The 16,195-nt window shown below is 47.0% G+C and overlaps 2 protein-coding genes across 3 annotated transcripts in view; one reads left to right on the top strand and one right to left on the bottom strand.

The window, feature by feature from the left end:
- The window catches only part of fbxo4 (F-box protein 4), a 102,134-nt gene extending 91,833 nt beyond the window's left edge, over positions 1–10,301 (bottom strand). For both annotated transcript variants that reach the window (XR_011339927.1, XM_069884094.1), the window contains exons 1-2: positions 10,117–10,301; positions 4,305–4,531 (exon numbers count right to left, since the gene is read on the bottom strand). Coding sequence is in view for 1 of the 2 variants with exons in the window: in XM_069884094.1 (XP_069740195.1) it covers positions 4,305–4,531; positions 10,117–10,251 (362 nt within the window). In the remaining variant the exon portion in view is untranslated. The remainder of the gene's footprint in view (positions 1–4,304; positions 4,532–10,116) is intronic.
- LOC138735738 (succinyl-CoA:3-ketoacid coenzyme A transferase 1, mitochondrial-like) overlaps positions 1,192–16,195 on the top strand; it is a 118,389-nt gene continuing 103,385 nt past the window's right edge. Inside the window, exon 1 of the mRNA XM_069884058.1 lies at positions 1,192–1,283. The gene's annotated coding sequence lies outside the window, so the exon portion shown is untranslated. The remainder of the gene's footprint in view (positions 1,284–16,195) is intronic.

Here is a 16,195-nt window from a genome sequence, read left to right as displayed (position 1 = left end):
AGCAAAGCTTTTCACTGTGACTCAGTGAACATGATAATAAATAATTCAGTTCAATGAATATCAACCTTGAGAACAATGACAACATCCAATCCACAAAGAAAAAACTGCAGATGTTGGAAATCTGAAATAAAACTGGAACTGGTTTGACAAGAAATGAGGAATTGACAGAAAACGGGAAGTGGGGACAAATGGATCACTTTCCTCTGGGGATGGGGTGGGGTGAATGAGGGGAGTTTTGGTAGAGGTTGACAAAATAATGATGGTTTTTTCCACTGATGCAAAGCAGAGGACATGGGTTAAGGGTGAAAGGGGAGAGGTTTAGGGAGAACTTCTTCACACAGAGAGCGGTGGGGGTGTGGAACGAGCTGCCAGCTGAGGTGGTGAATGCGGGGTCTGTTTTAACATTTGAGAAATATTTGGACAGATACATGGACGGGAGGGGAATGGACAGTGCAAATTGGTGGAACTCAGCACCATTCAGCACAGACTGGAAGGCCAATAGGCCTGTTTTTTGGTGTTATAATTTTCTATGGTTGTAGATAAATGGGAAAATGTAGCATCCCTTTTCAGTCGGATACAAACAGAAATGCTATTTAAACAGAGCAGAGAACATTAATATTTGATATTCAAATTGTGTAAATGTTTAAAAAGGTCTGAGTGTTTAAGTAACTGGGTGTCCATAAGAAAGTTAAAAAGGATGTGGCCTGGTTTGGAGAACATGCCTTACGAGGGCAAAGTTAGCAGCGCGAGGGCTTTTCTCTTTGCTGGAATGGAGGATGAGGGGACTTAATAGAGGTCAATCAAATTAAGAGGATAAGCCCCAGCATCGTTTACATAGGATGGCACAACATTATGCGTCAAAGGGCCTGCACTTCTATGTCCGAACAAAAAACTGCTGGGAAATACTCAGGCTTCATCTGAGAGAAGAGAAACAGAGTTGATGTTTCATGTCGTAGACCCCCTCGTTCCTTCATTCAGGCTACAACATCGGTGCAGCAAGTGATGGGGAAGGGCAGTGAATTTTGAATTTAGCTGTGCACGGAAGGAAGTTTTGCAACATTGAGGCAGGACATTGACAAAATCGCTTGCATTCAGTTCCTTGTCTTGCAGTGGAGCAATCAATTCCCGAGGTGAGCCTGACTCTCTGGAACCAGAAGGCGCTTTCATCTGGCGTGAAACACAAAAGCCCTGCAGAAGCTGTGATTGTAGTAAATACATACAGTTGCTGGAGGACCTCAGCACTTCTCGCAGGGTCAACAGGAGGCAAATCCACCTGCAGCACAGTAAGTACAGTTTGAGACGGTTTGAGATCTGCGCTGGTAGCTTCATGGCTGAACAGTATTGATGCTGACTTCGTGGGCTATGATCAGTTCAAAATGGATCTGGGCTTGCCAATCCCCAGATCACATGTACAAGTATTTGGATAGCCAGGGACTGATTAGGGATAGCCAACATGTCTTTGCACATGGTAGGTGTGTTTAACCAATCTGATAGAATTTTTCGAGGAGGTTACCAGGAAAGTTGATGAAGAAAAGGCTGTGGATGTTGTCTACATGGACTTTAGTAAGGCCTTTGACAAGGCCTTAGTCAAGAAGGTTCAGGCACTCAGTATTCATGATGAGGTAGTGAACTGGATTCGACAATGGCTAGACAAGAGAAGCCAAAGAGTGGTGATGGATGATTGCTTATCAAACCAGAGGCCTGTGACTGGTGCTTGTTGTTTGTCATCTATATCAATGATCTAGATCAGGGGTGTCAAACTCAAATTCACAGAGGGCCAAAATTAAAAACTTGGACTAAGTCGAGGGCCGAACTAAATATTTATTGAAAATTTTCAACAACATCTGCATGTTTTCTCTTCTTTCAACATATGTAATGTTAAACTTTTTCTTATTAAAATAAATGTTTAATAATAGTTTTGGATAAACTCTTTCATTGTCATTGGACCATTTCCTTTGGAGCTCTGAAACCGTGCACATGACGAGTCAATGAGGGATGATTAAAGCAGTGGTCTTCAAACTTTTTCTTTCCACCCACAGACCACCTTAAGCAATCCCTTACTAATCACAGAGCAACAATGGCACAGGGATGCGAGTGGAAAGAAAAAGGTTGAGAACTGTTGTATTGTGGTAACTCCACATCTGATTAGGTTAATTGTTAGGCAAGTGGTCAGAGAAGGACCCACCCCCCCACCCCAAGAAAGGCTTAAATCACAGGAACAAAATAAGCTTCCGTCTCACTGCTCCCAATCTTACACACAGTCCTGATGTGGAATGTGGGGTCGCAGCTCCACGTTCACCCGAGTTCAGGTGCTGTCTGTGTGGAGTTTGTTCGCTCTCCCCTTGTCTTGGACCAACAGGTCAGTCGCATGACGAAGGCACCCAAACCCCCCGTTGAAACGCCGGCGTCCGGGGCGGTGGAGGAATTGGCTGAGAAGAGCGCGTTGCTCTCACCCCCCTCCCATGGTTGGAGAGGGATTAAACTGCGATCTCACGGCACCGGGCTCGTCTCCAACAAAAGGAGCGGAATGCAGGGTCCGCCGCGCACGGAGCGAGGGGGAAGGCATCGCCAACGAGACGTTCGGTCCGGCGTCGCCGCTGAAGCGCAGACCCAGCGAGGATGGTCCCCAACTCCAGCCGCGTCTGTGTGTCCGGGAGCCAGGCGGGCTGAGTGCGGCGCTCTGATCCACGGGATTCGGACCTCTGAGATCCTTCCACACCTCCGGCGTCTTCATTTTCACCTTCAGTGTGCATGCGCTAAACTGGCGCGGCGGCCAGCGGGCCAACTCTAATATATATTTAATATGATCTTGCGGGCCAAATTTGGCCCGCGGGCCAGAGTTTGACATGTGTGATCTAGATGATAATGTGGTAAATTCGATCAGCAAGTTTGCAGATGACATTAAGATTGGAGGCAGGTGGACAGCGAGGAAGGTTTTCAAAGCTTGCAGAGGGATCTGGACCAGCAGGAAAAATTGCAGACAAGTATGAGGTGTTGCATTTTGGAAGGACAAACCAATGTAAGACATACATGATGAATGATTGGGCACTGAGGGGTAGAAAAGAGGGATCTGGGTATACAGATACATAATTCCCTGTAAGTGGCATCACAGGTGGACAGGGTTGTAAAGAGAGCTTTTGGCATCTTGGCCTTCATAAATCAAAATACTGAGTATAGGAGCTGGGATATAACCATATAACCACTTACAGCACAGAACAGGCCAGTTCGGCACTACTAGTCCATGCTGTAGCAAATCCCCACCCTCTAGTCCCACTGACCAGCACCCGGTCCATACCCCTCTAGTCCCCTCCTCTCCATGTAACGATCCAGTCTTTCCTTAAATGTAACCAATGATCCCGCCTCGACCACGTCTGCCGGAAGCTCATTCCACATCCCCACCACCCTCTGCGTAAAGAAATTTCCCCTCATGTTCCCCTTATAATTTTCCCCCTTCAATCTTAAACCATATCCTCTAGTTTGAATCTCCCCCTTTCTTAATTGAAAAAGCCTATCCACATTTACTCTGTCCCTTTTAAAATCTTAAACACCTCTATCAAGTCCCCTCTCAATCTTCTACGCTCCAGAGAAAAAAGCCCCAGTCTGCACAACCTTTCCCTGTAACTCAGACCCTGAAATCCTGTCAACATTCTCGTGAACCTTCTCTGCACTCTCTCTATTTTGTTTATATAAAAAAGCTGTGTAAGACATTGGTGAGGCCACATTTTGAGTATTATGTGCGTTTTGGTCACCGAACAACAGGAATGACAACAATAAGAGGGCAGAGAAGATTTACTGGGATGTTGCCTGGATTTCAGGAACTGAGTTACAGGGAAAGGTTAAACAGGTTAGGACTTTATTCCCTGGAGCGTAGAAGAATGAGGAAGATTTGATATTTAAAATGATGAGGGGTCAGACAGAGTAAATGTAGGTCGGCTTTTCCCACTGAGGGTGGGTGAGATACAAACCAGAGGACATGAGTTAAGGAAGGGTGAAAGGGGACAAATTTACGGGGAACATGAGGGAGACCTTCTTCACCCAGAGAGCGGTGGGGGTGTGGAACGAGCTGCCAGCTGAGGTGGTGAATGCAGGCTTAATTTTAACACTGAAGAAGAATTTGGACAGGAAGATGGATGGGAGGGGGATGGAGGGCTATGGACTGGGTACAGGTCAGTGAGACTAGGCATAAAAATGGTTTGGCACAGAATAGAAGGGCTGAAGGGGCCTGTAATGTTCTATGGCTCCATGGATCAGATCCTGGACACTCAGTGGATGTAAATCAGGTTTTAGAGTAATGTTCCACTCACCCCGCCATAAAATCGTACTCGGCCATGTCTGTCAGTGAGTTACTAAGCAATGCTGCGTCTGGGAGCGAGAGATGGTCCACAGAGTGCCAGCGAGGAAGGTCCCGCAGCAAGAGGTAGCGCCACAGCAGTGGATCACGGGCCACGGAGTTCCAGTAGTGATCAACACTCGCCAGTTGGCACAGATCCCTGGGGGACAGCAAGGCCAGAATGTGGAGCTGTACATTCATCTGAAGAGAAGCACAAGCCGGACTTTAAACGTCAGCAGCGGGAGGTGGGAGTGCAGAACACGAGGGGGAAACACGTAAGTCTGCAGATGCTGTGACTGGAGTAGAAACACTCCGAAATGCAGTGCCCACAGGAGACAAAGGTATATTACCGACGTTTCAAGCCTGAGCCCTTAGCTCCATAGAACATGACAGCCCAGAAACAGGCCCCTTCACCCCTTCTAGTCTGTGCTGAACCATTTATTCTGCCTCCTCCCACTGACGTGCACCTAGTCCATATCCCACCCTCCCCCATCCACGTGCCTGTCCAAATTCTTAAATGATAAAATTGAGCCTTCATTCCACACCCCCACCACTCTTAACTTTTCCCATTTCACCCTTAACCCGTGTCCTCTGGTTTGTATCTCACCCACCCTCAGTGGGAAAAGCCGACCTACATTTACTCTGTCTGTCCCCCTCATCATTTTAATCTCCCCTCATTCTTCTCTGCCCCAGGGAATAAAGTCCTGACCTGTTTAACCTTTCCCTGTAGTTCAGCTCCTTAGAATCTCAGATTGCAAATTTCCTGGGGATTTTTTTCTTCTGCTCCTTCTGCTTCTTCCTTGAGGAAGGGCTCAGGCCTGAAATGTCAGCGATATATCTTTATCTCCTATGGACATTGCAAAACTGGCCGAGTTCCTCCACCAATTCAGTGTATTTTTAGTGCAAAACAACATGCCTGGAATGGCTGTGAATAGACAATGGTGTCCCATTCAGAAACACATCCATTTTCTACATGGTGCAACCTTCTACCCTCCGGAACCTGGCTTGACTCTCATCTCAACGCAGCTGTAAGTGTTCTGGGTAATGACTACCCATTTTGGCTCATTTTTTGTGAACAATGCAGATTTTGCTCAATGATCAGGATGAAAAGGAATCTGGGGGTAGAGGTCCACAGCTCTTACAAGGCACGGGGCGTAGAAAGCAGAGAGCAGTAGTGGGCAGAAAGTCTTCTGCCTTGAGGTCGGTGACAAGTGGGATCCCTGCACATTGACCCAGATGAAGAGGCGGAAGGATGGGTCAGTAGGTTTGCGGATGATACGAAGGTTGGAGGAGTTGTAGACAATGCTGAAGGTTGTCATAGGTTAAGACAGGATGCAGAGTTGGGCAGAAAAGTGGCAGATGAAAGTCAATCCAGTTAAGTGTGAGGTGATGCATTTTGGAAGAACAAACCAGAAGGTTGAGGACAGGGTTAATGGTCGGTTACTTAAGAGAGTGGATGAACAGAGGGACCTTGGGGTCCAAATCCGTATATCACTCAAAGTCGCCGCACAGATTGATAGGATAGTTAAGAAGGCCTATGGGATGCTGGGCTTCATTAATAGAGGGATTGAGTTCAGGAGTCAGGAGGTCACGTTGCAACTCTAGAAATCTCTGGTGAGACCACACGAAGAATTGTGTTCAGTTCTGGTCACCTCATTGCAGGAAGGATGTGGAAGCTGTGGAGAGGGTGCAGAGGAGATTCATCAGGATGTTGCCTGGATTGGAAAACAAGTCTTATGAAGCAAGGTTAGCAGAGCTGGGACTTTTCCCTTTGGAGTGCAGAAGGGTGATAGGAGATTTAATACAGGTATACGATCCTTTATCCGGAACCCTTGGGGGACAGTGTGTTCTGAATTTCGATTTTTCCGGATTTCGGAAAGCCCACCTGAATTGTGTTGCTGTATCCACCCCCACCCCCTTCCAGTCGCCCGGCCGCCTCCCCCAAGCGCCGGTCCCTCGGCTGCCTCCCCCAAGTACCGGTCCCTCAGTTGCCTCCCCCAAGTGCCGGTCCCTCCGCTGCCAAACCACCTCCCCCAAGCGCTGGCCACCTCCCCCAAGTGCCGGCCACCTCCCCCAAGTGCCGGTCCCTCAGCCTCCTCCCCCAAGTGTCAGGCGCCTCTCTCCCCACTTACCAGATTTTGGAGCTTTCCGGATTTTAGAAATCCAGATAAAGGATCGTGTACCTGTATAGGTCTATAATGTTCTTAGAGGCATTGATAAACTGGACAGATAGTTCAGTGGTTAGAGCACTGGTCTTGTAAACTAAGGATTGCAACTTTGTTCCTCGCTGGGGCCTCATTTCTGTGAGGGGTGCTGGACAAAGTGGTGACTTTCTGTCTTCTCTACAGTAGACAAAGTTAAAGAATTTCATGTATGTTACATTCTAAATGCAGTATGACATGGCAATAATAGGACCTTTACCTAGCGCCTGATTCCCAGGGTAGAAATATCATCCACTAGAGGACGTGTGTACAAAGTGAAGGGAGGAAAGTTTAGAGGAGACATCGGGGAGGGGGGGGGGGTAAGTTTTTAACTCAGAGACTTGTGGGGGCCTGGATTGATGGTGGTGCAGGCTGAAACATTAGTGGCATTTAAGAGACTTTTAGACAGACACATGGATGGAAGGAAAATAGAGGGTTACGGAGTAGGGAGGGTTAGTATTTTTTTAAGTAATATCAACATCGCACAACATTGGCACAAAATCCTCAGATGCAAAGGGACCTGGGATCCTCATGCAGGACGGCCTGAAGGTGAACTTGCAGGTCGAGTCAGCGGTGAAGAAGGTAAATGAGATGCTCGCGTTCATTTCAAGAGGAATAGAATACAAGAGCAGGGATGTGATGTTGAGGGTTTATAAGGCCCTGGTGAGACATCGCGTGGAGGATTGTGAGCAGTTTTGGGCTCCTCGTTTAAGAAAGGATGTGCTGATGTTAGATAGGGTTCAGAGGGGGTTCACAAGGATGATTCTGGGAATGAAAGGGTTATCATATGAGGGACAGAGAACACTACAGCACAGTACGATGTTGTGCCAACCAAAATATTCCTACCAAATAAAATTTTTGGTATGCTGTTATGTTTAAATTTAAATTTAAAAAGCTAACCCTCACTCTGTAACCCTCTATTTTCCTTCCATCCATGTATCTGTCTTTTCTTTGGCTTGGCTTCGTGGACGAAGATTTATGGAGCGGGTAAGAGTCCACGTCAGCTGCAGGCTCGATTGTGGCTGACAAGTCCGATGTGGGACAGGCAGACACGGTTGCAGCGGTTGCAGGGGAAAATTGGTTGGTTGGGGTTGGGTGTTGGGTTTTTCCTCCTTTGTCTTTTGTCAGTGAGGTGGGCTCTGCGGTCTTCTTCAAAGGAGGTTGTCTATGAATCTCTTAAATGCCCCTAATGTTTCAGCCTCCACCATACCCCTGGCAAGGCATTCCAGGCCCCTACACCTCTCTGTGTAAAAAAAACTTACCCCGATGTCTCCCTTAAAGGTTCCTCCCCTCACCTTGTACGCGTGTTCTCTTGTGTTTGCTATTCCTGCCCTGGGGAATAGGTGCAAGTTGTTCACCCTATCGATGTCTCTCATAATCTTAATAAAGTCACCTCTCATCCTTCTCCACTCCAAAGAGAAAAGAAAAGTCCCAGCTCTGCTCAGCTTGCCTCATGAGACTTATTTTCCAATCCAGGCAACATCCTGGTGAATCTCCTCTGCCCCCTCTCCAAAGCTTCCACATCCTTCCTGCAATGAGGTGACCAGAATTGAACATAATACTCCAATTGTGGTCTCACCAGAGATGTGGAGAGTTGCAAGATGACCTCTCAACTCTTGAACTCAATCCCCCTAATAATGAAGCTCAACATCCCATAGACCTTAACTATCCTAACAACTTGGGCAGCGACCTTGAGTGATGTACAGATTTGGACCCCAAGATTCCTCTATTCCTCCACCCTGTACTCTGCCTTCTGGTTGGTCCTTCCAAAATGCATCACCTCACACTTCTCTGAATTGAATTCCATCAGCTACTTTTCTGCCCAACTCTGCATCCTGTCTATATCCTCTTGTAACCTTTGACAACCTTCAGCTCCATCCACAACTCCTCTAACCTTCGTGTCATCTGCAAACCTAGCTGGTTAGCGCCCCAGTTAAAAAGGGTCTTACCCAGTCAACCCCGTCGGAATCCAACCGGGTCCCTGACCTACCTCAGAGGTAGTCAGGGGACCCAGTTAAACATTCCTCGGTCGTGTCCACAGGCGATTTGAACAGGGAAATGGCCGACCTGCTCATTCCAGTGACGTCTGTCCTTGCGTGCGTGCATCACGGAGCAGCCAGCATCCGAACATCCAGTAGTACTTCTGGTGAGTGCATGCCACGTCATTGCAGGGGGCAGGATCCCCCTTAAATCTCCAGGTTGTCAATGGAATGGGTCAATCCCCCTGCTACTTCACCTTTTCCCCTGTAATCGTTCCCGGGTCCCAGGAGGGCAGCTCAGGTGCTGCAGTTTAAAAGGGGCTCGTCTCTCCTTTCTCTTGTTAATGACATGCTGCCCTTTACCTGACTGGAAGCATGTTTGTCCTGGACCCTCCTCATTACACTCTTAAATGTCTCCTACGCGCAAATCATGTTTTTACTCTCTATCAGTTAACTATTGCTGACCCCTGCTTAATCACGTTGAAATTGGTCTTGCACCATTTAAGAATTCTAACTTGAGGACCAGTGTTACCGTTTTCATCCTATCCTAAAGTCAAAAGAACTATCGTAAAAAGACAGGGATGCCGGAGGAACTCAGCAGGACTCGCAGCGTCCATAGGAGATAAAGATGTAAACATTTCGGGCCTGAGCAATGCTAGAGAAACTCGACATGTCAAACAGAGTTCTTCATATAGCAAAGTTAAAAATACGGAACCAACGTTTTGGGCCTGAGCCCTTTGTCAAGGTTAGAAAATGTAGGCAGACATCTGAATAGTGGGGGAGAGCAGGGGGAGGAGCACGGGCCCACAAGCAAGACACAAAAAGCTGGAGATTCAGCAGGTCAAACAGTGTCCTTGATGTAGAAAAGGCAGAGAAACGGAACTGACAATTCAGGCTTGAGCCCTTCGTCAACACATGAGAAAATGCCAGCAGGCATCTGAACAAGACTTGGAGGGGAGAAATGGGGATGGAGCCCGGAGCTTAGGGGTAACACCAAAGGGGTGGAGCCTGGAGCTGGGGGGTGGAGCCCAGAGGGGGTGGAGCCCAGAGGGGGTGGAGCCCGAGCTGAGGGGTGGCACCAAGGGGGTGGAGCCCAGAGGGGGTGGAGCCCAGAGGGGGTGGAGCCCGGAGGGGGTGGAGCCCCGAGGGGGAGGAGCCCCGAGGGGTGGCACCAAGGGGTGGAGCCTGGAGCTGGGGGGTGGAGCCTGGAGCTGGGGGGTGGCACCAAGGGGTGGAGCCTGGAGCTGAGGGATGGCACCAAGGGGGTGGAGCCCGGAGGGGGTGGAGCCCCGAGGGGGAGGAGCCTGGAGCTGAGGGATGGCACCAAGGGGGTGGAGCCCGGAGGGGGTGGAGCCCCGAGGGGGAGGAGCCCCGAGGGGTGGAGCCTGGAGCTGAGGGGTGGCACCAAGGGGTGGAGCCTGGAGCTGGGGGGTGGAGCCCAGAGGGGGTGCAGCTGGCGGGATGGATCGGTGGGGGTGTAGCTCTATACTACGCCCCGCCCCCAGCACGTGTCCCGCACCCCACGTGACCTGCCGACCTCGGCGCGTCACTGCGGCTGCGCCGGCCCTCCCTCGGCTTTGGCGACCCGTCTCGAGGAGCGGTTTACCGGCAGGTCCCGCAGAGGCTGGCTCTCCGGCGGGACCCGCGCCTCCTCCCGCGGCTCCCGGTGCCCCTCGTTCGGGCTGCTCCTCAGCCACCGCTCCCGCAAGTGGGCCAGAACATCGCGGAGCGCCTTCTCCATTGCGCTCCGCTGGCTGCCCCTCTGCCGTGCGTGGCTTCCGGTCCAACACGCCCTACTTCCGGCGGGCAAGATGGCGGCATTCTGGGAGCTGTAGTCCCATAGTCGTGCAATAAGGGGGTGAATGCTGTACAGCATTCTGGGAGATGTAGTCCCTAATTGAGCAAAGGGAGAATGAATGCATGGCATTCTGGGAGCTGTAGTCTGTGGGGAGAGGGTCATTAATATCACCTCTAACTTTTGTTAAACCCCCTCCAGCCGCTTTCCCCATCGTCTCTCTATTCCCTGTCTCCTTTCGCACAGACATGATAGATTCTGCCCAGTCCCTCATTACATCCAATTATCGCCTGGTGTGGGTCTGGATTCCTCCCCCATGGATTGGATTCTGAGATGATCTTTTATCTCCTCTTTCTGCCTTTTCTGATTTTTCCTTGAAGGGCTCAGACCGGAACATGGGTAATATATCTTTGCCTTCTCAAGATGCTGAAAAGGCCGGCTGGGCTCCTCCAGCATTTCAGTATATTTACTACAATCACAGCGTTGGCAGCCTATCGTGTTTCTCTAAAAAGGTTATAGCTTTTACACGGTCATTTCAGATCTGCAGTCCACACTGTATAGTGCAGCAGAATATATAGAAATAGTTTTGGGTGATAAATTGAGAAAAGTAGAGAAGGTTACGTACATAAACACACTTTAAAACAGATCTCATTTAAAATACTGGAGAATTCATATCCACAGTAACTTTGCAGAAGTTGTGAAAATGTCTATGGAGACTTCACAAGTTAATGTTAATTGTTGAATGAATGGACTATTGTCTTTAAAGGAACAGCAAGAGACATACTGTCTACTGATACCTTTTTGCAAGGCTTTTGAACAGTGCACAGAAAGGTCACTGATGGATTCTTGTTTACCTAAAAACAACAGATGAACCAGAAGACTGACTTCTCAGAGTTGTCTGTTGGAAAAGGTCAGGTATTTTTTTAACAAGTGAGAGAGTCACGTGGGCTTTCTGGCAGTTTGAGAGTCTGAGTGTCTCAGAGAGGGAGACTGAACAATGTCAGCCAGGAGAAGCTTGTTGGAACTGAAACAGAAAGCTGCAGAGCGGCGGATGGCTGGAAGTGCTATCTGTCTGATGTTTCTCTTGGAATAAGTGGAACAGAAAGGAACTCTGTGATAGCCGGAAAGAAAGAGGTTACCATCTGGAGAACCCTGATGGGGCAAGTTTCATCAGCGAGACATTGAGGTGACTAATGGTGGTACCTCAGTTGTGGAAATCCTGGAACCACATATCTCTCTCTGCAAACCGGTCTGTAAACATTTACCTTTCGAGCACCAAAGCCTGGTGAACTTTATACATGTTAAATTCTGTGCACAGTACAAGAATTGCCTGCATTCAGAGAACTTGGAAAAATTAGATTGGACTGTGAACCAAAGAACTTTCTTAAATTTACACACACATTACATTCACGTGCGCTTCGAATTAGAAGGGGGTTAAGTTGATTTAAGTTAAGTTAAAAATAGAGATAAGTTAAAGTTTGATTCAGTTTTCATGTTTAAAGATAATTAAAAACAACTTTTGTTTAAGTAACCCTTTGTCATGGTGAACATCTATTGCTGCTGGGTTTTGGGGTCCTCCAGGTTCGTAACATTTGTGAGAGGAGGAGGAGGAGAGCTATGCACAGCATTCTGGGAGATGTAGTCCACAATATGGGTATGGGAGGAACCCCTCCATTTATTGAATTCTGGGAGTTGTAGTCCCTAATGGAGCAAAGGGAGAATGAATGCATGGCATTCTGGGAGCTGTCGTCTGTGGGGAGAAGGTCATTAATATCACCTCTAGGGGAAGCCATGCATGGCATTCTGGGAGTTTGGGGGTGTGGAAATTAAAGGGGCTTTGCACGCCATTTTGGGAGTTGCTGTCTTCACATGATTGGAGAAGGGGCCATGCACTGCATTTTGGGAGTTGTAGTCTGATAAGAATGCTGCCTGTCCACCCTATCTATGCCTCTCAGAATCTTGTAGACCTCTCCTCCTTCTACACTCCAAAGATTAAGGTCCCAACTCTGATAAGCTTGTCTCATAAGACTTGTTTTCCAATCCAGGCAACATCCTGGAAAATCTTCTCTGCACCCTCTCTATAGCTTCCACATCCTTCCTGTAATGAGGTGACCAGAACTGAACACAATTCTCCAAGTGTGGCCTCACCAGAGATTTGTCGAGTAGCAACATGACCTTTCACATCTTCAGCTGAATCTCCCTACTAACGAACCCTAGTATCCCATAGGGCTTCTTAACCTGTGCAGTGACCTTGAGGGATGTACAGATTTGAACCCCAAGGTCCATCTGTTCATCCACACTGTTAAGTAACCGACCATTAACCCTTCTGGTTTGATCTTCCAAAATGCATCACTTCACACTTATCCGGATTGAAAATTCTATCTGCCACTCTTCTGCCCAACTCTGAATCCTGTCTCTATCCTCTTGTAACCTATGATTACAACCTACGATTGGGCTCATAATCCAGAGTTTCTGCAAATCCCTCCTGAAAGACATGAACCTCATTTTCAACATGTACCGTGACTTTCACTAATACTGCATCTGAACCTTTGTTTCTCTCGTCCAACTACTTAAGGATAGACAGGACCTGCCATTAGGGATTGGTTTACTGGTTAGATGGCATGCCAAACAAAGCTTTCCACAGTATTTCAGCCTGCACGACGATTGCAATTCCACTCCAATGTTCACAGCAGGGAAGGAGGCCATTCAACCCATTGTCTCCATTCCTGCAATCCAGCTCGTCCCTGCTTCTTGGCACTGAACCAGAGTGAGCTGGCAGACTGTATCCAAGACTGGTCTTGTGAGTGGTACAAGGGAAAGGTGTTTTTCTAACTGCAGTGATCAATACTGGGGATTGTCACACCAACAACGTTGCACTCAATGTTAGCAAAACCAGGGAGATGATTGTTGTTTTCAGGAGGAAGTCGGAGGAACACGACCCAGTCCTCATTGAGTAGGTCAGTAATGGAGAGGGTCAAGAACTTCAAATTCCTGGGTGTCAACATCTCTGAGGATCAGTCCTGGAGCCTCCATGTTTTTTTAAATTTTTTTATTTTTCATACTATGAACCAAAATACAAACATTTCCCTCTTGAATATACACAGTGTCATTTTCTCCCCTTTTCCCCCCTCCCTTCCCTCCCTCCTTCACCCCCCCTCCCCACCCACTCAACGTTCAACCTATATGATACATTAAACCCATTAAACAATGTCTTCACACAATGAAAATAAACAAGAAATTTGTGTCATCTACTTTTACACACTGGGTCAGGTCATTTCGTCTTCTTCTCCTTCTGTCATTTTAGGGCAGGGGTCTCAAACTCAATTTACCCGGGGGCCACTGGAGGTAGAGTCTGGGTGAGGCTGGGCCGCATCAGGTTTTCCACAAGAAAAGCTCTTACAAAAACATTCCAATGTTATCAAATGTCTTTAGTTTTATTTTTTTAACACAAAACAAGATGAAAAAATAAATAAATTAACAATTCATAAGAAAAAAAATAAAATCAATCAGTAATAAATAAATAAAATGAAAATAATAATAATACAGCAGGTAGAGAAGACTGAAGAAACCACATCTAGTTGCTGACTGGAGAAATGTAATTATTATTCAGATTCAAATGTCTGTATTAACAATTCTTTCACCTTTAACTTTCTGAACATGAATGGAACATTGAACATAAACTGTTATGAACATCTCTTCTTCTGCCGACTTCTTACTGCTAGAGATCTGGCAGCACTTCCTCTAGCATAGCCGAGCCACATTTGGCTTAAGGGAGGAGGCAGTTGAGACCCTCAGTAGGGCTTGAAGATGCTCGTCAGTAAGTCTGGACCTGTTCTTGGACTTATTGAAGTACAAGGTAGAGAAGAGCTTTTCGCACAAGTATGTTCTCCCAAAAAGACACAGGGTCCGCTTGAACATTCGGGAAAGCTCAGGGAAGCTGGGGGGCAATTCTCTCAAAAATTGCCCAAGCTTGTCTGCTTTTCCACTCACCTCCCTGAACTTGGTTTTGAGTTCAGAGTTGCATTGCAGGTCAATGAGCTCCATCTGAAGCACAGGAGGGGCATCTTGCACATCAAAGGAGAAGGGGTTCGCAAAAATTTGAAATGTGGCTCTGTTTCAGTGTTTAGCTGATGCGTCTTTTCTGCTTCTTTTTCTGTCCCGCTGAGCAACAACTTCCGGGTTCAGACTGGACGCCGAAGCGCGTGAAGCGGGAGCAGCCGCAGAAATTGCGCATGTGCCGCGTGCATATAATGACAAATAGAAAATGCACACAAATATGCTCATATTCGCAATAAGCTCAGCCAATGTCCTGCCCCTGTGATTGGTAGGTTCGTTCAGCTCCGCACACAACACTGAAAAGTGCCAATCATATCAAACTCACGGGCCGCACTAACATTAAACTTTCATATTAAGGCGGGGCCACAAACTATCATCCCAAGGGCCACAGTTGGCCCGCGGGCCGCAAGCTTGAGATCCCTGTTTTAGGGGGTGGAGGTCCGCGGTAGGTCTTCTCTGATGTGTTCCATGTACGGTTCCCAAATTATTTCTTAAATACTGTTATTTCTTAAATTATATGTTATATATTGATGCAAACTCAACTAATCCCTTTCACAATAGATAACCTTTCCTTTAGAGAATGGGAGAGAAAAGGGATCAAAAGAATAGAAAATTGTTTTTTTGGAAATAAATTATTATCCTTTGAACAAATGAAGGATAAATATAATATAACTCACGATACAGTGTTGGCATACTACCAACTGAGATCCTACTTGAAGGACAAATTGGGAAGCAGTCTGAGGTTACCAGAGGGAAGCAATTTTGAATATGTGATTACAGACACAATGATAATTTAAAAATTTATAACAAACATGTACATCAAACTGCAAGAAAAGGAGAACGAGGAAACAAATGGTAAACCTAAACAAAAATGGGAACAAGATCTAAACATAAAGATAAAGAATGAAACGTGGGAAAAGCTATGCTCCGGAACTATACAATAAACACGAGGTTACGCATGATACAATATAACTGGATACACAGGCTATACATTACACCTCAAAAGTTAAATAAATGGGACCCAACAGTATCAGACAGATGTTTTCGCTGTAAGAAGGAAACGGGAACAACAGGACATGCAATTTGGGCATTTGAGAAAGTGAAAAAGTTTTGGGAAGATCTAAACCAGGTATTAAATAAAATCACAAAAAGCAACATCCCAAAAAACCCAGAGATCTTTCTTCTAAGTAATATAAGAAGTAAAGAACTTGGACTCGATTTGGATGGAGCACAAAAAAGATTGATTATGATAGCCTTAGAAGTAGCAAAAAAATGTATAATGTCAACCTGGAAATTAGAAGAGAGCCTGAGAATACAGCAATGGTACATAGAAATGAGCCTCCATTTTGTGAGGCGTCTGAGGAGATTCGGTACGCCACCAAAAACTCAAAAACAGGTGGACCGTGGAGAGAATTCTGGCTGGTTGGATCACTGCCTGGTATGGAGGTGCCAATTCTCAGGACAAGAATAAGCTCCAGAGGGTTGTTAACTTGGTCTGCAACATCACTGGCACCAGACTTCACTCCATCGAGGACATCTACATGAGGAGGTGTCTTAAGAAAGCAGCCTCTATCCTCAAAGACCCACCACCCGGGCCATGCCCTCTTCACTCTGCTACCATTGGGGAAAAGGTGCAGGAGCCTGAAGACAAGCACCCAGGGGCACAAGGACAGCTTCTTCCCCTCCGCCATCAGATTCCTCAATGATCAATGAACCAAAGACTTTGACTGTTTGTGCACCATTTTTACTTATTGTTGGAAGGTGGATTATGTGAATGCTCATCCTGTAACGCTGCTGCAAAACAACAAATTATGTGACATGTTCACGACAATAG

Source organism: Narcine bancroftii, chromosome 1 (assembly GCF_036971445.1).
Source record: "Narcine bancroftii isolate sNarBan1 chromosome 1, sNarBan1.hap1, whole genome shotgun sequence".
In the NCBI taxonomy this organism is placed as follows: domain Eukaryota; kingdom Metazoa; phylum Chordata; class Chondrichthyes; order Torpediniformes; family Narcinidae; genus Narcine; species Narcine bancroftii.
Note: the sequence above shows the minus strand (reverse complement) of the source record. Positions and strands in the feature narration are given on the sequence as shown.